Source organism: Neofelis nebulosa, chromosome 4, assembly GCF_028018385.1.
Source record: "Neofelis nebulosa isolate mNeoNeb1 chromosome 4, mNeoNeb1.pri, whole genome shotgun sequence".
NCBI classification, from domain to species: Eukaryota; Metazoa; Chordata; class Mammalia; order Carnivora; family Felidae; genus Neofelis; species Neofelis nebulosa.
The window spans coordinates 15,950,763-15,972,372 of NC_080785.1; the positions used below are offsets into that span (position 1 = coordinate 15,950,763).

Genomic DNA, 21,610 nt, shown 5'->3' on the forward strand with positions numbered 1-21,610 from the left:
AATGTTGCATAGAAAGCACACTATAAACCACAAGATCTATGGGAATGTAAAGCTCTGCCTACTGTGATTATTGCCCTGTGGCAAAGGCCATCTTCACTCCCAGTTAGAGGATGCTATTGTCCAAGTTGTTCAGAGCTCCCCTGGCCCCTGAATCAGGGTTGATTACTAGCCACTGGGGCCCAATAGTCTCCTTTGGCCATTTGACCTCTCCATGTCTCAGGCTTCTCATTTGGGGAGAAGTTAGAATACCTACCTCATAGATTTTCTGTGTAGATTAAAGGCAAATGTGTACTCTATTACATATTTTTCTTCTTCCCTCTCCTGCTTCCATCAGGGAAGCTGTGTGGGAAATTTAGACCATTTAGAACATGGCAACCAAGCAGACAGAGCCGGTCACCGTCATTAGCCTCCAGAAGCTGAGCCTGGAGACCCCAGAGCCACAGCCAAAAGGTAAGAGGATCATGGAAGTCTCATATCCTGAAGCTGCTGCTTAAACCCCCCCCCCCCCACCCCGTATTTACTAGTTTTTATAAAAACGGACTGGTTTCTCAATATCTTCCTCCTCATTATTAGTGGCAATCCTCCACATACGTTCTCTTTTCACAGGGGCTATTTCTCTCACTCTGCCCTTCCTTGTTAGAGTCAAAGACATTCACCGTGGAAGACGCCGTGGAGACCATTGGATTTGGACGATTCCACATTGCTTTGTTTCTGATCATGGGCAGCACTGGGGTAAGTGCTCCTTGGAGATCATTTGAGTCTCCAAAGCTAATACATTATTGGACACATAGAATTTTCACTGACCTCCAGGTCTGGAGTGTCCATTCAGGGAAGGGAGTGATGGGGAACAGGAATCCTGGGAGGTGGTTAATTCAAAAATAATTTTCATTATTTTGGTTTGGTCATGAGCAAATAAATTTCTCTGTCTTTATGTTCTGGGAATTCAATATTCATTTGTTTTAAATGTTTATTTTTGAGAGAGAGAGGGAGAGAGAGAGAGAGCGTGAGCAGGGGAGAGGCAGAGAGAGAGAGAGGGAGACACGGGACGGAAGCAGGCTCCAGGCTCTGAGCTGTCTGCACAGAGCCTGATGCGGGGCCTGAACCCACAAACTGTGAGATCATGACCTGAGCTGAAGTCAGACGCTCAACCGACTGAGCCACTCAGGCGCCCCTTTTCAGTATTCACTTTCATTTATTTATTTTAAATGTTTATTTATTTTGAGAGAGAGCGGGTGTGTTTGTACTTGTGTGTGCATGCGTGCATGCAAGCACCAGCTGGGGAGGAGCAGAGAGAGAGGGAGAGAGAGAGAGAATCCCAAGTAGGCTCTGTGCTGTCAGCCCAGAGCTGGGCTCAAACTCACGAATCATGAGATCATGACCCGAGCCGAAACCAAAAGTGGGATGCTTAACTGACTGAGCCACCCAGGTGCCCCTCAATATTCATTTTTTTAAATGCTTTAAATCGCTTCCTTCACTGTGAAGAGAGGAGAAAACTAATATTGTTCTAAGGAAAATTAGACACGTGGTCCTCACATATTTTGTGCATAAGAATCCCATGGGACACCTGTTGTAATTACAGATTTCCAGAACATTTAAGCGGCACTAATGCAGGTTTGCTATTTACCGTCAGCTGTTATCAGGAAAGAAGAGAGACGTCTCAGCCCCAGGGCTTTTGATGACAGTGAAACCACTACAGACAAAGCTACTACTCCTTCTTTTTTTGTAGGTGCAGTGAGAATATGTCAGGAATATGATAATAACACTGAGACGGAATGGAAAATCTGAGGGAGGTGGTCCACATGACAGTGGCTTAAGGTGGGAGATAAAGATAGCCAAGAGACCAGTGAATAAATAATAGCCCTGACCCTCACTCTCTGCTAAGTGGTTTGAGAAAAACGTGGCACTTGACATGTCTGAGGTATCACTCCAAAGCCCCACACTCCCAGGAGGCAACTAGGTAAGGAAGGAGAGAAAGGCAAGACACATCCTGGCCCTACTTTTATGATAACCAACAATACAATTTAGAGCATGTCTTCATCTATAAAGTAATATCTCACCTAGGCTCCAGAATGTTAAGATTCCATATTTCAAGGCATGAATGGGTATGAATGGCCAGGGTTTTATCCTAACTCTCCTCTACTTTCAACCAGAATATTTCTACTTCTGTTTTTCATATTTGGTTTCCAGTATGGTTTCACTACATGGTCCTCTTGGCTTAAACACTGCTAAACTCTCTGCATCTTTTACCTTCAAATATGGCAAGAACCCTGTCTTTTCTTCCATAGCAGTAAGTGAAAAGGATATGCAGAATGTTTTTACCTTCCCAAATCAAACCATCTGTACAAAGAGACTGCATTTTTATTGGTTATTATTTGTATTGGAAGGATGGTACTTGGGGGGATGGTGCCTGGGTGGCTCAGTCAGTTAAGCATCTGACCCTTGATTTTGGCTTCGGTCATGATCTCATGGATTGTGAGTTCGAGCCCTGTGTCAGGCTTTGGGCTGACAGTGCAGAGCCTGCTTGGGATTCTCTCTCTCCCTCTCTCTCTGCCCTCCTCTGCTCATTCTTTCTCTCAAAATAAAAATAAACTTAAAAAAAAAAAGAAAGATGGGGGCACCTGGGTGGCTCAGTTGGTTGAGTATCCATCTTCGGCTCGGGTCTCATCTCACGGTTTGTGAGTTCTAGCCCCGTGTGGGGCTCTTTGCTGACAACTCAGAGCTAGAGCCCGCTTTGGATTCTGTATCTCCCTCTCTCTCTCTCTGCCCCTCCCCCACTCACACTCTGTGTGTGTGTCTCTCCCTCAAAAAATAAATAAACATTTAAAACAAGAAAGATGATGCTATTGTACTCCCTTCCTGAAGGATAGTTACCACCTCTATATAACTAATCCCTGATGTCCAGATCCAGATCCACATCTGTGGAGATTGTATGTCTATTGCCTATTTATACTTGATGTTGTTGTGAAATAGCTTCTGGTTTTCTTTAAGTGTTTTGTAAGTTGCTTCAGTTCTTCCCAATGCATCAAGATAGGAAGGGCTGTTTACCAGGTCTCTTCCTCCCTCCTTCCCCTCCCCCCCACAGAACTGTTTAATTGGGTGTTGTAACCAAATCACTCCCCTGTTTTTAGGATGGGGCTGCTTTGGATGGATCTTCTCATCAGAATAGGTGTGCTGACAACGACGGGCATGGCTCCTCCAGGCCATGGTCTGTTAAAGTTCTTGGTCAGAGGCAGTGGGAGCAATAGTTGGGTTTCAGGGCCTCACACGACCAGGGTATATGTAATAGCATCACAGCAGCAGCACAGCCTCAGTCTGTGACCAGGCTTCCTGCATCCTGGTGTCCTCTGAGGTCTTCTAAGATCTTCTTTTTCTTTTCTTTTTTTTTTAATGTTTATTTTTGAGAGAGAGAGAGACAGAGCACAAGTGGGAAGGGGCAGAGAGAGAGGGAGACACAGAATCGGAAGCAGGCTCCAGGTTCTGAGCTGTCAGCACAGAGCCTGACATGGGACTTGAACCCATGGACTGTGAGATCATGACCTGAGCCGAAGTCAGATGCACTACCGATGGGGACACCCAGGAGCCTTTAGATCTTCTTATGCAGTGCTGCTCCTTGATGCCCCCTTCCCTAGGTCCTCGTTGGTCCCTCTCCCCTAAGCCTCCTGTATCAGAGTGAGGCAAAGCTTTATCCCTTATTGACTTACTTTCTCCTAAGACCATTTAGAAGGGTGGAGTCCTGATTAATATTGACCCAACTGCTCTATATTACTGAGAGATGTATAATAAACCAAACATCCATCAGAGGTTGTCATGCCATCTCTTATTTATTATACTTTTTGGGCTAAGACATACCCACTATCTGAACTCTAAGCATGACTGTAATACTCTCCAAGAAGAGACAAGCCTTTACAATACCTTTCCAATTCCCATGTAATAGATAACACCGTTATACTTCATTCATCCCAGACCTTCACGTTATAAATATGCAAATAGATCATAATACATAATCCACATTACTATCAACTCTTCCCTAGCATCTGCTTCTTCCTTTCCCTGGGAGATAAACTCACTCCATAACGGATTGCAAGAAATGAACAAAGGATGATGCCCAAACTTCCTATTGAAAGAAATATTTAGTAGCACAGCATACCCTAAGTCTGCTGAATAGACACTCTTTCCTGATGATGAGCTCATTGTTCTGTACGTGCTGCTTTACTCTCTTCTAGTTTTCATGAAGCCTGCCTTCTATCTCAGCTTCTTGAGTTCAGAGACTGGTTCACAAATCCATCTGCAAAGGCTATGCCCTGAGACTTTCACAGTCGTGAGTGTGAAGCAGCAAAGCTAGGTTGATGTAGATGCTGGTGATTAGCTAGATTCTTCCACTAGCTAAGTGGCTGCCCCCTCCCCACCCCAACACCCTCATAGTGCTGCCATGCAAATGCATAGATTAGCAACATCACAAAGAGATACGTGTCATAAATCTGTGGGAACCCTCTCAAATTGTTCAAACCATAGCTATTACATCCATGGAAGCCAGAGTTCTACTATACTTCTTTATCCAACTAGAAGGGCCGAGTGAGTTCACAATAGATGCTTCCTAAATGGGGGAAGGGGATGGAGGAGGTTAGGATTAGAAGGATGGATAGACAGGCACACATGGGCAGAACTGATGAGAAACCAGACAGAATACTAAGAATGTAAGAATACTAAGACATGGAATTCTCTCTCCTTCTTTAAGGTTGCCGAGGCCATGGAGATCATGTTAATAGCAGTCGTGTCTCCTGTCATCCGCTGTGAATGGCAGCTGGAGAATTGGCAGGTGGCATTAGTGACCACGGTGAGTGCCTGCTTTGAATGAACCAACTGAGAACCTAGGATTTCTGTTCCCCTTCCCCCATCCTACAGGGCTGAGAACCAGAGGCTCCCTCCCTGCTTGGTGTGTTGGCTTCCAAAGCTCATGGGTTGTCAGGGTCAAACTACCATTTTAGGTCTTTCTCTGTTTTTTTTTTTTTTTTTTCTCTTTTCCTGTAGGGAGCACAACCTTGAACTACTTATTTTCTAGCCTCTAGCAAGAGGTTAGACAAGACAAATGCAAATCAGAGAGAGTAGCCCTTAAGTCATGGATTAGTTATGGTTTGAGTCAGACTGCAAATTAGTTGAACCGTAGTCACTTAGGCAATCATCAGATCACCCTCACTGCAGTGAACTGTATTATGCATTCAACTTTCCTCAAAGTTGATTATGAATAGCCTTATGAATTGCACCCCAAGGTTTGCTACAGAGGGAATTAAGGATATTATATATCATTCTTTCAAAAGGTATTTATTAAGTGCCAATTGATTGCCAGCAGGCTGTGTGCAGGCATGAGTGTTGGAGGGAGTGCAGGCAGTTCCGTGTTGCTTGAATAGAAAGTCAGGAAGAGAGCGCAGTATGAGACAAGGCTGCTGAGACAGGTGGGGACCAGAAGCATCTTGGAGTCTGTGCATGGACTCCATTCTGGAGACTACTGTAGGCTCCCGTGCCCCAACTTGCATCAGCATGTGCAAATTCTCCAAGCAAAAAATATTTGGCCTATATGATTGTTTTTCAAATTACTGTTTTATGTAACAGGAATCAATTTCACCCAAACACATCATTGACTTCATAGTTGTCATGTGTTTCTCATTAAATGGATATTAAAGTATACTTCCCATCATGCACAGCTCTGGTAAATCTATTTCTTTTTTTTTTAATCTTGAAAGAGGTTCTTCATGCTTAAAAATGTTGGAGGCCACACTGTGGATGACAGGGAGCCATTCATGGGCTTTAAGGAGGGACACACACGGTCAGCTTTCCAAAAGCTCTGAGGAGATAAGGTTGGACGGTAGATAAGTTAGTGGTGGTAAAGCAGCAGAGTGAGTGGAGGTGAGGAAGCGTGTTCTGGAAGTATTTGAGAGGTTACATCAGCCAAGGAGGCAAAAGAAACACAAGGTGAGAAGTGGAGAATTGACTTACTTGGGTATTGAAGCTGGTTTTCATGAAGGCAGGACTTAAGAGAGAACTCTGATGAGCCAGGTGCCAAGATTCTCACTGAAATGGGAGTGTCAAGAGCAGGTGGGCGGTGATGGGTACGGGATACAGAGTCACATGGCAGAGTTCTTGAAAGAGGGTGAGGCTCTGTAAGAGAGTAAGAGTTATGGCCTGAAATTGGCCATGGAGAATGCTGGAAGTTATCCCCATCCCCCTCGCCTTCTGCAGGTTATGGGCAGAGAGCAGCCTTCGCTGCAGAAGACTTCTGGGGAAGGGCTGTCCCCTCCTCACACTGGGGAATTCTTGACCTGGGAATTCTCATCTGTGTTGGGAACCAGGAACTTCCTTCTCACCTCGGGGACTGATCTGAGTTCTCTCAGATGACATATAATGTCCACCCAGTTGTGTTTCTCTCTTTGTCATGGAGGCCTCAGTCCCAGCAGCACATGTACAGATGTGCTTATTTTCTTACATCCATTTCCCTCTTTAAAGTTCCTTTTTAAATTTTGTCGCACTTTTTCCTTTTTTTTTTTTTTTTTTAAAGTTCTAGTACTTTGGGGGCATGTGGGTGGCTCAGTTGGTTGAACATCTGGCTCTTGGTTTCAGCTCAGTTCTGATCTCAGGATTTGAGTGATCAAGCCCTGCATCAGGCTCCGTGCTGCCATTGAGGAGCCTGCTTGGAATTCTCTCTCTCCCTCTCTCTCTCTCTGCGCTCCCACCACCCCCCCCCCCCCCCGCCAATTACATGCTCTGTCTCTCTCAAAATAAATAAACTTAAAAAAATTTATAGTACTTTTTTAGTCTGGAAAACCTCCAAAAGCATGGAGGTTAAAGAATACCCTACTAAAGAATGAATGGGTCAACCAGGCAATTAGAGAAGAAATTAAAAAATATATAGAAACAAATGAAAATGAAAATACAACAATCCAAATGCTTTGGGATGCAGTGAAGGCAGTTCTGAGAGGAAACTACATTGCAATCCAGGCCTATCTCAAGAAACAAGAAAAATCCCAAATACAAAATCTAACAGCACACCTAAAGGAAATAGAAGCAGAACAGCAAAGACATCCCAAACCCAGAATGAGAGAAATAATAAAGATCAGAGCAGAAATAAACAATCTAGGATCTAAAAAAAAAAAAAAACAGTAGAGCAGATCAATGAAACCAAGAGTTGGTTTTTTGAAAAAATAAACAAAATTGATAAACCTCTAGCTAGTCTTCTCAAAAAGAAAAGGGAGATGACCCAAATAGGTCAAATCATGAATGAAAATGGAATTATTATAACCAATACCACAGAAATACAAGCAGTTATCAGGGAATATGATGGAAAATTATATGCCAACAAACTGGACAACCTGGAAGAAATGGACAAATTCCTAAGCACCCACACACTTCCAAAACTCAAACAGGAAGAAATAGAAAATTTGAACAGACCCATACGTAGTGAAGAAATTGAATCAGTTATCAAAAATCCCCCAACAAATAAGAGTCCAGGACCAGATGGCTTCCCTGGAGAATTCTACCAGACATTTAAAGCAGAGATAATACCTATCCTTCTCAAGCTGTTCCAAAAAATAGAAAGGGAAGGAAAACTTCCAGGCTCATTCTATGAAGCCAGCATTACTTTGATTCCCAAACCAGACAGAGACTCAGCAAAAAAAGAGAACAACAGGCCAATATCCATGATGAATATGGATGCAAAACTTCTCAACAAGATACGAGCAAACCAAATTCAACAGCATATAAAAAGAATTATTCATCATGATCAAGTGGGATTCATTCCTGGGCTGCAGGGCTAGTTCAACATTCACAAATCAATCAATGTGATACATCACATTAATAAAAGAAAAGAAGAGAACCATATGATCCTGTCAATCAATGCAGAAAAAGCATTTGACAAAATTCAGCATTCTTTCCTAATAAAAACCCTCGAGAAAGTTGGGGTAGAAGGAACATATTTAAACATTGTAAAAGCCATTTATGAAAAGCCCACAGCTAATATCATCGTCAATGGGGAAAAACTGAGAGCTTTCCCCCTGAGATCAGAAACACTACAGGGATGTCCACTCTCACCGCTGTTGTTTAACATAGTGTTGGAAGTTCTAGCATCAGCAATCAGACAGCAAAAGGAAATCAAAGGCATCAAAATTGGCAAAGATGAAGTCAAGCTTTCGCTTTTTGCAGATGACATGATATTATACATGGAAAACCCGATAGACTCCACCAAAAGTCTGCTAGACCTGATACATGAATTCAGCAAAGTCGCAGGATACAAAATCAATGTACAGAAATCAGTTACATTCTATACACTAGTAATGAAGCAACAGAAAGACAAATACAGAAACTGATCCCATTCTCAATTGCACCAAGAATCATAAAATACCTAGGAATAAACCTAGCCAAAGATGTAAAAGATCTGTATGCTGAAAACTATAGAAAGCTTATGAAGGAAATTGAAGAAGATACAAAGAAATGGAAAAACATTCTGTGCTCATGGATTGGAAGAATAAATATTGTTAAAATGTCAATACCACCCAAAGCAATCTACACATTCAGTGCCATCCCAATCAAAATTGCACCAGCATTCTTCTCGAAGCTCAAAGAAGCAATCCTAAAATTTGTATGGAACCACGAAAGACTCTGAATAGCCAAAGTAATATTGGAGAAGAAAACCGAAGCGGGAGGCATCACAATCCCAGACTTTAGCCTCTACTACAAAGCTGTAATCACCAAGACAGCATGGTATTGGCACAAAAACAGACACATAGATAAATGGAATAGCATAGAGACTCCAGAATTGGACCCACAAAAGTATGGCCAACTAATCTTTGACAAAGCAGGAAAGAATATCCAATGGAAAAAAGACAGTCTCTTTAACAAATGGTGCTGGGAGAACTGGACAGCAACATGAAGAAGGTTGAAACTAGACCACTTTCTCACACCATTCACAAAAATAAGCTCAAAATGGATGAAGGACCTGAATGTGAGACAGGAAACCATCAAGACTCTAGAGGAGAAAGCAGGAAAAAACCTCTCTGACCTCAGCTGTAGCAATTTCTTGCTTGACACATCCCCAAAGGCAAGGGAATTAAAAGCAATTTCTTACTTGGCACATCCCCAATAGTTCATTGGGACCTCATGAACATAAAAATTTTCTGCACTGCAAAGGAAACAATCAGCAAAACTAAAAGGCAACCGAAGGAATTGGAAAAGATATTTGCAAATGACATATCGGACAAAGGGCTAGTATCCAAAATCTATAAAGAGCTCACCAAACTCCACACCCGAAAAACAAATAATCCATGAAGAAATGGGCAGAAAACATGAATAGACACTTCTCTAAAGAAGACATCCGGATGGCCAACAGGCACATGAAAAGATGCTCAGTGTCGCTCCTCATCAGGGAAATACAAATCGAAACCACACTCAGATCTCACGCCGTCAGAGTGGCCAAAATGAACAAATCAGGAGACTATAGATGCTGGAGAGGATGTGGAGAAAGGGGAAAGTTCTTGCACTGCTGGTAGGAATGCAAACTGGTGCAGCCACTCTGGAAAACAGTGTGGAGGTTCCTCAAAACATTAAAAATAGATCTACCCTATGACCCAGCAGTAGCACTGCTAGGAATTTCCCCAAGGGATACAGGAGTACTGATGCATAGGGGCACTTGTACCCCAATATTTATAGCAGCACTCTCAACAATAGCCAAGTTATGGAAAGAGCCTAAATGTCCATCAACTGATGAATGCATAAAGAAACTGTGGTTTATATACACAATGGAATACTAGTTGGCAACGAGAAAGAATGAAATATGGCTTTTTGTAGCAACGTGGATGGAACTGGTGACTATTATGCTAAGTGAAATAAGTCAGGCAGAGAACGACAGATACCATATGTTTTCACTCTTATGTGGATCCTGAGAAACTTAACAGAAGACCGGGGGGAGATGAAGGGGGGAAAAGTTACAGAGAGGGAAGGGAAGGAGGCAAACCATTAGAGACTCTTAAATACTGAGAATAAACTGAGGGCTAATGGGGAGTGGGAGAGAGGGGAAGGTGGGTGATGGGCATTGAGGAGGGCCCCTGCTGGGAGGAGCACTGGGTGTTATATGGAAACCAATTTGACAAATTACATATATATATATATATATATATATATATATATATATATATATATACACATATGTATGTATGTGTGTATATATATATGTATATATGTGTGTGTATATATATATATATGTATATAAATATATAATTTTCTATTACATTTTTTAAAGTTTATTTATTTATTTTGAGAGAGAGAGAGAGTGAGTGAGAGAGTACCAGCAGGGAAGGGGCAGAGAGAGAGGGAGAGAGACAGAATCCCAAGCAGTTTCCACCAACTGTGAGATCATGACCTGAGCTGAAGTCAAGAGTCAACCGCTTAACTGACTGAGCCACCCAGGCACCCCCGAAGTTCTACTACTTTTAGAAAAGGGAAGGGGTATAAATAAAAATAGCTGAAGACCTTACCTGGGCTTGTAATTAAGTGACTCAGCCATTTTTCATTTTCTTCTATGTACAAAAGTTAGTTGCAATTTTGAGAGCATTGCTTGTCGATCCTGGACCCGTAGAGTGACTGTTGTAAGGTTTTGTGTAATGATAGCTGCACCACGCCCTGGCTGGTTTTGTGGCCACACACGTCTTGATTCCCGAGGATGCTGGGAGGTCCAGCTGTGGTGTTTGCATCTGTCACCTCATGAAACTATATTACATGGTTCACTTTTGACACTTACAACCGACATTTCATTGGTTGGGTTTATGTTGTTCTCGGTGGCATCTAAGGAGGCTCCCTAACATCAGCAGTAACACGAGTTCCTTGTTAGGTGGGTCCCCTCTCCAAGAACTGTCCTCTAGGGAATTCAAGTCACCCCTGATGAGACCATTTCTTGCTCAGAGTTCCTGGCCAACTACCATTCTCTAGTGTCTGTCATCCTGGCTGTGAGCCCCATCCACTGTGGGCAACTGTGCTCTGGGCTCACTGACCACAGCCTTGCTTACAAGGAGGGGCCCAGACTAATTCAGCCAAGTGGCCACATGTTCACCATCTCCCAGGCTTCCCTTTCCCCAACCCCAACACCACCTTCTGGTCAGCCTGGCCCGAGAAGTTAATTGTAAAACCTTGAGGAAGGTGGATGAATTACGGTTCCTCGTGTTTTGTGACTGAAGAAACAAAACTTCATGGGGTGTGTGAAACAGAAATAGAAGAGTCATTTCTATGCTAGAAATAAGGGCCTGCAGAAAAGGCAGACCCCTTGGAAGAGAGGGGGGAGAGGCAGGGAGAAAGAGAGAGAGTTTTGTGTCTTCAAGCCTCTGTGTGCTTTTCCAACAGGATCAGCGTTCACAAGCTTTGGGGTTCACACAGGCTTTGAGTCAAGGTTTGTGCTCCAGATACGCTTAATAATAAACAACTCAGCCTTAGGAAAGTCATTTCTTTACCCTGAATGGAAAGAAAACAGGAAAGAAAAAAAAAGACAACTGCCACTGATGGGAGAGAACAGAGGAAACTTTAAATTTAATCTTATTTGACTCTTTCCTTCACCTTTATTAAATAGTTAATTAAATTTTTTTTTCAACGTTTTTTTAATTTATTTTTGGGACAGAGAGAGACAGAGCATGAATGGGGGAGGGGCAGAGAGAGAGGGAGACACAGAATCGGAAACAGGCTCCAGGCTCCGAGCCATCAGCCCAGAGCCTGACGCGGGGCTCGAACTCACAGACCGCGAGATCGTGACCTGGCTGAAGTCGGATGCTTAACTGACTGCGCCACCCAGGCGCCCCAATAGTTAATTAAATTTAATCTGGTTGCAACTTAGATGCAACATAACACCTCAATGAACAAAAATGTTTCAAATCCAAAGAGCCACTTTCCTCTCTGCCCTGGGTGGTTTGTGTATGACTTCCTTTTATTCAAGTCTGGTCAAGTCTTCTTCCCTCTTGGAGGGAGTTTGATAACTCCATGATAGAAACTGCTTAATTTCAGGGATACCCAAATTTTGAGATTCACCAACTGATATGATTTTTTTTTGTAGTTTTCACACCCAGCAGAGCCCAATGCAGGACTTGAACTCAGGATCTGAGATCAGGACCTGAGCCGAGATCAAGAGTTGATGCTTAACTGACTAAGCCACCAGGCACCCCACTGACATGATTTTTTTCTTAAGTTTGCAAAAAATTAAATTTTTTTTTATTTTTGAGAGAGAGGGGGGAGGCAGAGAGAGGGAGGGAGAGAATCCCAAATAGGCTCCACACTGTCAGCACGGAGCCTGATGTGGGGCTTGAACTCATGAACTATGAGATCATGACCTGAGCTGAAATCAAGAGTCAGATACTTAACCACTGAGCCACCCATGTGCCCCTGATATAATAATTTTTTAACTGGTATAATTTTTTTTTAACTGAGTGGCTGACATAGGGTTGACATTAATACACACACACATGCACATATACACACACACACACATATTTGATAATTGATAATTAAGGTCATTAGACAATGAGAAAGAGGTAAAAAATCTTGCTATCAGCTATCATCTTTCAAAAAAAAAGTGCACATTGGGGCGCCTGGGTGGCTCAGTTGGTTGAGTGTCTGACTTCAGCTCAGGTCATGATCTCACAGTCCATGAGTTCGAGCCCCGTGTCAGGCTCTATGCTGACTGCTCAGAGCCTGGAGCCTGTTTCAGATTCTGTGTCTCCTCCTCTCTCTGCCCCTCCCATGCTCATGCTCTATCTCTGTCTCTCAATAATAAATAAATGTTAAGAAAAAAAAAATTTAAAAGAAAAAGTGCACATTAATACCAACAATCAGAAAGAAAATATTCCAGAATAAAAAGTCTTGGCATTTAGAAAGCACTGACTTCTTCCCTCCCCCCCCCCCCCCCGCTTCTATCCTGGAAAGTACAGTGCACAGAGGAAAAACATGGCTTTGTATTCAAGAATAGATATGGGTTGTTGTTTTCTTTTTTAATATAGTTCCCAGTGGAAGAAATGTGTTTGAGTCTTCCTTAAGATGAGTAGGGAAGGGAGAAAGAAAGAAAGCAAAGCAGGCAGAGAGAAACAGCTCTCTTATTGAAAATGTCTTAGAAATGCAAGCTAACACCTTCCCTTTGATTACCCTAGAGGCAATCAGTCCGAGATCTTACTAGGAAGGAAAGCTAGTGAAGCCTGGAACTGCTTGAAAGAAGAAAAATAAGTAGCCTAAAGGCACAGACATCAGATCACAGCTCAGGCTGAGTTAAAATGCTGGTAATCATATCTAGCTTCTTGAATTTTATCAGTGTAGGACAAGCCATTGTGAGAGCAAGTGAGGAAAAGAAATAGGTTTGTATTAGTTTTGAAGAGTGTTTCTAAATGATTCTTTTGGTGTTTGTTTAAAGTTTCTGTTTACCTGTGAGAACACAAAGGAAAATTGCTTCTAGAAGTCTCAACTTACGTGTGGAATAAGGCAGGTCATGAATGACTGGAGTTTTTTTTTTTTTTTTAATTCTTAAAATGGAAATTCACGATGATACATCTGAGTAGAATGAGGCCAGTGCCATCATCTTGGATCAGAGGGGAAGCAGTGGCCTGTTCCTTCGACTCCTGTTTCCACCTGGAGGCAGTGTCTCCAGGTGTGGGGTGAGCCAAGGGGAGACGTCAGCCTCTGGAGCCCTGAACATGTTAACCAGAGACAGGAAAGTTTTGTGAACACACATTCTTCACTTTCCTTCACCTTCACACATTTCCAGTCGACTTTTCGTTAAAATGGAGGAATGGGAAATGGAGTAAGCAGCATATTAGCCTGCCCACAGGATAATTTTTTCTCACTCCACCTCCAGATGGTGTTTTTTGGCTACATGGTATTCAGCATCCTCTTTGGCCTTCTGGCTGACAGATATGGCCGCTGGAAGGTAGGTTGGCCTTGAAGAAGGATTTGTAATTCTCTTTTATGTTTTCCTTTGTGATGTTGCCACCACTGCTTCTCTCTCTCTTTTTTAAAAAAATATTTATTTTGGGAAAGAGAGAGAGTGTGTGTGTGGGGGGGGGGTTGGGACAGAGAGAGAGGGAGAGAGAATCCCAAGCTCAAACTCACAAACTGTGAAATCATGATCTGAGCTGAAACCAAGAGTTGGATGCTTTCCTGACTGAACCACCCAGGCGCCCCTGATCATTTTCATTCCAGAAATCTAGCCTGTTTGGATCACCAGAGAACCACAGAGATTTATGCACAGACATTGTCATGGTAATTGTAATAGTGAGAAAACCTCAGCATTAAACTATAGGGGACGGATTTATGCATTGTATTATGTATTCTAGTCCTTCTTTCCATTGGAATATTTTGCAGCCATTAAAAATATTTTTTCCCTTTCAAACAGGGAAAATAGAATAAAAACATGTTAACAGTATTTTCTTTCGGTTGGGGAGTCAAGCAAGTCAAGCAAGATTTAAATATTTTGTTTTTCTCTTTTTCTTCCATATTCTCTACTGTGAATTTGTACTATTCTTAAAGTACGAAGAAAAAGAGAAAAAGCAATTACTTAAAATTTTCTCCTCATGCCCATTCCAAGACCGTGCTTCACGGTGCTCTAGTGAGGGCAATTTTTTGCACCCTGATTTACAAGTTTAGGCTCCTGTCACCTGTCAGGGTGGAGGCAGTTGGGCGGCTTTGACACGTGGTGTAAATTTGGAACGCCTGGGCTTTCAGGCACTACAGTGGCACTGTTTGTGTCACTTGAAGATCCGGAGAGATTGGTGATCTGCCTGTGCATTAGCTCCTCAGAGAAGCAAGCGTCCGGATGGAAATTACGAAATCACCTTCGGAAGTTAAATTTTCTCCTGTGCCTTCCTTTGACGCAGGCCCCATTAATAAGTCTCCTTTTGTTGCTTTAGATTTTGTTCATCTCGTTCCTGTGGGGAGCCTACTTCTCCTTGCTGACCTCTTTCTCTCCCTCGTACATCTGGTTTGTCTTCCTGCGGACAATGGTGGGCTGTGGTGTGTCTGGCCATGCACAAGGGTAAAGACTTCAGCTGGGGGATGCTTGACAGGAGGATGTGTACACCCCCAGATACTTACACACACTCTGTGGTCAATGGGTCAATAGCATCAATAAGTTGCAGATGGATAAGACCCCACTTGGGCTAATTTTTCAGCGAATGACTGGTTGATTGATTGATTGATTGAAGTGATGGCTGCTAAGAGCTATTTGCTCATTAAATGACGTTTGTTTGATGGTGAGGCCAGCAGAGTGCACTAGATTGAACGTGTGTCAACGTTTCCGTCCTTAAGGCTGATCTTTATCTCGTTAGACGAAATGCTAGGCAGAAATGCTAGGCAGAAGTGCCGTATGAGGTAGGAAACAAACGCAATCTATTCATTTCTTGAGGATTTGTTGCAGGCGTTTAGTTTGATCAGAAGCCCCTTTCACATTTAGGAGTCACTGTGTGTGTGTGTGTGTGTGTGTGTGTGTGTGTTTCAATGTTTATTTATTTTTGAGAGAGAGAGACAGAGTGCAAGTGGGGAGTGCAGAGAGAGAGAGAGAGGGAGACACAGAATCCAAAGCAGGCTCCAGGCTCCAAGCTGTCAGCACAGAGCCCGACGCGGGGCTCAAACTCACCAACCTTGAGATCATGACCCGAGCCGAAGTTGGACACTTAACCGACTGAGCCACCCAGGCGCCCCTAGGAGTCACTGTTTTAAAGTGCCCTTGCCCTGTGACGGAAGACTGTGTCTAAGTGCATTTGCAAAGCAGAGGGGGAATGCTGAACCAGATTGTGGCTGCTTGTCCTCATCTGCCCTGGGATAAGTGCGTGGTGTCTTCTGGGCCTGGGCGTGGGAAAGGTGTTCCATTGAATGTTCAGCAACTTGGAGCCTCCCTTAAATTAACAGGGCCCCTCAGGCTACTCTCTCCTGGGTGCCTTGGAGCAAGTTACCCTTAGAATATATTAGGAGATATCAAAGCACCTAATTATTACCTTAATGTGTTGAGGAAAGACTATTCTTCCCTGGGGCATAAATTAAGCCCCACTCTGAGCTTTGGAGCCCTACAGGAGTAGAAGTGAGCTGGAATTTTAAAACATCCCTCAGGAAGGAGCAATAAAGCTACCAAGAAAGCCCAAACCCTGGTTAATAACCGCAACAGAGAAGGGCAATTAGAAAACTGATGGAATATGATTCTCTTTATTTGTCTATACACAAAATTAATATGTACTTTATTAGAAACCAGTGCTTTGACTGTCATCATTTGTTGTGGCAACTATTTACTTCCTTTCAGGTGTATTTTAATTTCCCAAGTGTGTTTTAGAAAAGGGAATCAGGCTTGGCAAAACATTTTGCCAACTTTGCAGCATGGCGGGGGGAGGGGAGTGGTGGTGCAAAAAAAAAAAAAATGAGGCTTATCTCTCTTAAATGGGAGAAGGATTAAAATAATTTTAGGAATAAACATGTCAACAGAGGAGCAGCTGTAAGTTTCTTCTCATTCTCTTATGTGGATATTGGCCCTGTTAGCAATTATACAGCAAAACGTAATTGTTGAGGAGAAACTTCTGTTTTCCTTTACACGCTCACACTCAATACTTCTGACATCTGCACTTCCCACACTAAGTGTGTGGGTTATTTACACACCAACCAGTTTTTTAACACCAGCCAGCTGGTATACAGTTCGATTCAATTCTGACCCTAAGTGGATCTGAACCTGACCCTACAAGTGTAGGGCTCAGTCCCACGAGGCTGTCACCCATCTCAGACACCAATCACAAGTAGTAGGTCCCCAGGTTCTCCATAATTTCTGTCCAACTTGCTACAAATTGGAAGTTGCCACAAATTGTTCCTCGGATGCACTAATTTGGTAGAGAAGCTCGCAGAACCCCGGAAAACAGTTTACTTACTATTGCAGTTTTATTACAAAGGAGATTTTAGAAGAAACAGATGAACAGCCAGATGAAGAGATGGACACAGGGCAAGGTCTGGAAGGGTCCTGAGAGCAGAGCTTCTGTCCCTATGGAGTTTCTGGCACACCCACCCACCCGGCCCAGCCCATAGATGTGTTCACCCGCCTGGCAACTCTCTGAACCTTGCGTGTTAGGGATTTTTATGGAGGCTTCGTTAGGGAGGCATGACTGATTATCAGCTCATTTTCCACCCCCTCCTCTCTCTCCAGAGGATGGGGGACAGGGCTGAAAGATCCAAGGTTCTAATCATGGCTTGGTCTTTTATGACCGGCCCCCATTCAGGAGCTCACCAAGAGCCATCTCATTAGAACATATGATGCTCCTTTGGATCAGGGAATTCCAAGGATTCTCAGTGTTCTGTGTCAGAAACCAGAGTCAAAGACCAAATATTAGCAGGAACTGGGAGCTATATATATGCATACACACACACACACACACACATATATGTATATACATATATATATATATATATATATATATATATACACACACGTGTGTGTGTATATATATATGTGTGTGTGTGTGTATATATGTATGTGTGTGTGTGTATATATATATATATATGCCATTGCTCTGTGACTGAAGACTGTCTAAGTGCATTTGCAAAGCAGAGAGAGACCACTGAAAGAGATTGTTATATATGTATAACAATATATGGTTACATATTATGTATAAAAATATATTTCTTGCCACTTCATAATGGTGAAGTCTACATTTTCACCTCTGTGACAAGAAAAGTTATGATTTTTTTAAAGTTATTTGCTTTGATAAAAACAAAATTATTTTGTTTCACCTCCCTTCCTGTTTAGGCTAATCATAAAGACTGAATTTTTGCCTACAAAATATCGAGGCTATATGCTCCCCTTGTCTCAGGTAAGGTAAAATAGGAAATCTACTCGGTCTTCGGTCTTCGGATCCTAAAGGATACGATGTACATGGTTTTTCTTCTGGCCGATCGATTGTTGATTATTTGATCAGCACACTGCTGATTTCTTGGTTTGAACTGGTGAGCACTGGGAATGTTTGATGCTGGAGGTCCTATTCTGAGGTGCTCTGAGCCCTGGCTTCAGGGGAATGAGAGAAGCCCAGGAATGCATCTGGGATGGACTTCCTCTTCCCACTGAGTGGGAGCGGGGAGGGGGAGGGTGGAGGGGGGGTGGGGAGGACACAGCTATCCCTTTTTGGGCATCCCATCTGCTCTCCAGGGGTAGTGGTAGCTGCCAGGCTTTCTTCCGATCTTGGTTAAACTGAATGCACACACTTTTGATACTTAGCATTTGGATTTTACACTTAACGTTATTTAATGGGCTAGTCCTGCTCAAGCTTATCTGTGGACATTTTCTCTTTCGCCTGCCATTCATTCATTGGCATGCTTGCTGGTTAGGTCTTCTCCTTGCTCGTCTTACTTTCCTGCTCTCCTTGGGTCATCTAATTAATTCCAGTGTTTTTAGCTATCTATATTTGTAAACGCCAAAAATCCTTATCTACAACCAAGAGCATGTCCTTGAACTTCAGATGCAGGTAGCCGACAGACTATTTGACAGTCACTTGACTATCATATAGGCTCCACAAATATAATATGGATAGATTTCACCTCTTCATGTTCCCCTGAAACCTCTTATTTCCATGTTCCCACTGTATCAGGGACGCAAACTCAAGAACCAACACCGACCCCTCCTGTCCCATCACCCCCGCCCGTTCAATCTGTCACCAAGCCCTGCTGATTCATTCCTTATTGATGAGCCCTCAGCTGCATTGTCCTATCAGCAGACCCTGTCACCTTTACCTCTAATATCTGTGCCGAATCTTCATCTTTTAAATTTTTTGCCATGTTGCTACTAAAATCCTTTACAGTGCCGCATCACCTGTGATCTGGTCCACTGCAACAGCTTACCCCTAGTCTTGTTTGTTGCCTCTTCAGAAAGTTCATCCCTCAGCACTCAAGTCACACTCCCGGACATTTCTCTCTCTCTCTCTCTCTTTTTTTTTTTTCATAGTCCTTAGCACTTTCTGAAATACTCTTGTTCATGTTTTATAATAGAAGTCTTTCATGATAAAATAATCATCCCTTAATTAGTCTCCCCCAAAGGGCCTTTTTTTTTTTTTTTTAATATCGTCTTCTCTCCACCTCTGTGAGGTGGAGTTGGGTTGTCATTTAGTCTCTGTCTTCCAGCGGGGAGATAATGCTCGGGCTAATACTTGGAATTGTTCTAATTCCCAAACCCATGGAGCCTGGCCATAATTGGCTGCCATGTTATTTGCTGATGTGAAATTATCTTCAAGATACATTTTTCAGTACAAAAAGCAATATTTATACTCTGATGCCATTTGTGAAAAAGAGAAGAGCAAGATATATCCTTATTAGCTTGTATATGCTTAGAACAACTTTGGAAGGACACACAGGAAATTGGTGATATTGATTCCTTCTGAGAAAAGAACTGAACAACAGGGAACTCAGAGAGGAAGAGAATATTTTCAGCATTTTCCTTTGTGCCTTTTGAGTTATGAACCAGTAAATCTATTATTTATTCAACAGGGAAAGCAATATCACTGTCTCAGGTTTTTAAAACTTTGGCGACATTGCTGACCCCCTGTCTAGTGAGCCTTCTATTTATAGACAAGCAAACTGAGCCATGTTGAAGTGAAGCGATGTTCCGAGTTCATCCAGGTCATAGAGGTCGTGCTGGGATTAGAACCTGGGCCTCAGCTCCTCAAAGACCCTTTCCCCCCTCTCCTCCTCTCCCCCTCTCTCCTCTCATACTGAAATGCTTGACAGAGAGGCTCCCGGGAGAGGTGGTGTTGAGCACACTCGATAGGAATTTTAAAGATTTTATTTTCAAGTAATCTCTACACCCAACATGGGACTTGAACTTACAACCCTGAGATCAAGAGTCGCATGCTTTACTGACTGAACCAGCCAGGCACCATGATGGGAAGACTATTAATCTTCCATTCTCTCCCCAGGCTTTCTTTTCTTTTCTTTTCTTTTTTCTTTCCTTTCCTTTCCTTTCCTTTCCTTTCCTTTCCTTTCCTTTCCTTTCCTTTCCTTTCCTTTCCTTTCCTTTTCTTTTCCTTACCCTTATTCATTTTTGAGAGACAGAGAGAAACAAACTGCTAGTTGGGGAGGGGCAGAGAGAGAGGGAGACACAGAATACGAAGCAGGCTCCAGGCTCTGAGCTGTCGGCACAGAGCCCCATGTGGGGCTCGAACTCATGACCCATAAAATCGTGACCTGAACCGAAGTCGGACACTTCACCGACTGAGCCACTCAGGTGCCCCTTCTCTCCCCAGGTTTTCTGGCTGGCTGGCTCCCTGCTTATCATCGGCCTGGCCTCTGTGGTCATCCCCACCATTGGGTGGCGGTGGCTCATCCGCATCGCCTCTATTCCTGGCATTATCCTCATCTTGGCCTTCAAGGTGAGGATGCTCACAGCCTCCCTCTGGTCCTCCCCTCCAGCTGGGCCAGTGTCCCCACAAGTACCTACCTCATACCTGCGTCTTCCCTTTGCTCAAAACTGTCTCAGTCCACTTCATCCCTCCCCTCCTGTATCCTGCCTTATGATTGTTCATTACTGAACGTTTCGTCTGACAACTCCTCCCTATTTGGGCTGACCCCTCTCTAAGCTTTAGAGCAGGTAGTTGGATGCCTTGTACGCATTCTCAGGCCACTGCAGACCAGCTGGTTTGTCCTTCTGCTCTCCCACTAATGTGCAGAATCACCATCTTCCTTAGGTTCCGTTGAATTATGTTCGTTGTTCAAAGTCGGGGTTGGCCACTCAGTGGAACTGGGATGTATTTTGTGTGTTTGTCACCTAACACTGTGGAATCAAAGAGTTTCAGATTTCAGAAGGTGCTCGAAGGGCATTTGTTTCATACCCCAGCCCAAAGTACACATCCTGTCTCTGCCAGAATACTTGCAGCTTTGCTGGAATACTTCAAGTTTGGGGCATTTTAATTTTTATTTATTTATTTATTTTGAGAGAGAGAGAGAGAACACTAGAAGGGTAGGGGGCAGAGAGAGAGGGAAACACAGAATCCGAGACAGGCTCCAGGCTCTGAGCTGTCAGCGCAGAGCCCGATGCTGGGCTTCAACTCACAAACTGTAAGATCATGACCTGAACTGAAGTGGGACACTTATCACCTGAGCCACCCTGAGAAGTTTTAGACTTTAGACTTTATAGACTCCTTCAGTATGTTTCAACTGCAGTCAGTCCCAGTTCTTAGGAAGTTCTTTGTTCTGTTGAGAGGACCCCTTCCTCCCTTATGAATTTACCTGCGGTCTTAGCACTTCTCTGTGAAAAACCAGAGGAGTGTCGTCTACATGGTATTCTTCCAAATACTTAAAAACTAGCCTAACCAAAGCTTTCCTTCTCTGAATTAAACAGTACCATTACCTTCAACTCTTTCCCATGACACCTGCTCCCAGATCCCTGTCCATTTTTTTTTTTCTGGATGAGCCGGGTGGTCAGGGTGCTCTCTGCACTGAACTGTGACTTGATGTCCCCCAAAGACCTGCAGGTGCCTGGGCCCAAGGGTTTAGCGGGCTTGGTGCTTCCCGTGAGCAGCCCATCTGCCTTGCTTGGTGTAGGCTGACTGTGCTGCTTCTTAGCGAACTGCCTCCCACAGCTGGGTGCTGCTGG

At 43.3% G+C, this 21,610-nt stretch overlaps 1 protein-coding gene across 2 annotated transcripts in view; it reads left to right on the top strand.

Moving 5' to 3' along the window:
- The first annotated feature begins 206 nt into the window (after positions 1 to 206).
- The window catches only part of SVOPL (SVOP like), a 65,846-nt gene continuing 44,442 nt past the window's right edge, over positions 207 to 21,610 (top strand). Inside the window, exons 1-7 of one of the 2 annotated variants that reach the window (XM_058724144.1) lie at positions 207 to 450; positions 641 to 732; positions 4,736 to 4,834; positions 13,862 to 13,933; positions 14,913 to 15,037; positions 17,780 to 17,843; positions 20,262 to 20,387. In XM_058724144.1, the coding sequence (XP_058580127.1) occupies positions 369 to 450; positions 641 to 732; positions 4,736 to 4,834; positions 13,862 to 13,933; positions 14,913 to 15,037; positions 17,780 to 17,843; positions 20,262 to 20,387 (660 nt within the window). In that variant the 5' untranslated portion in view covers positions 207 to 368. The remainder of the gene's footprint in view (positions 451 to 640; positions 733 to 4,735; positions 4,835 to 13,861; positions 13,934 to 14,912; positions 15,038 to 17,779; positions 17,844 to 20,261; positions 20,388 to 21,610) is intronic. The other variant, XM_058724145.1, reaches the window with a different exon arrangement.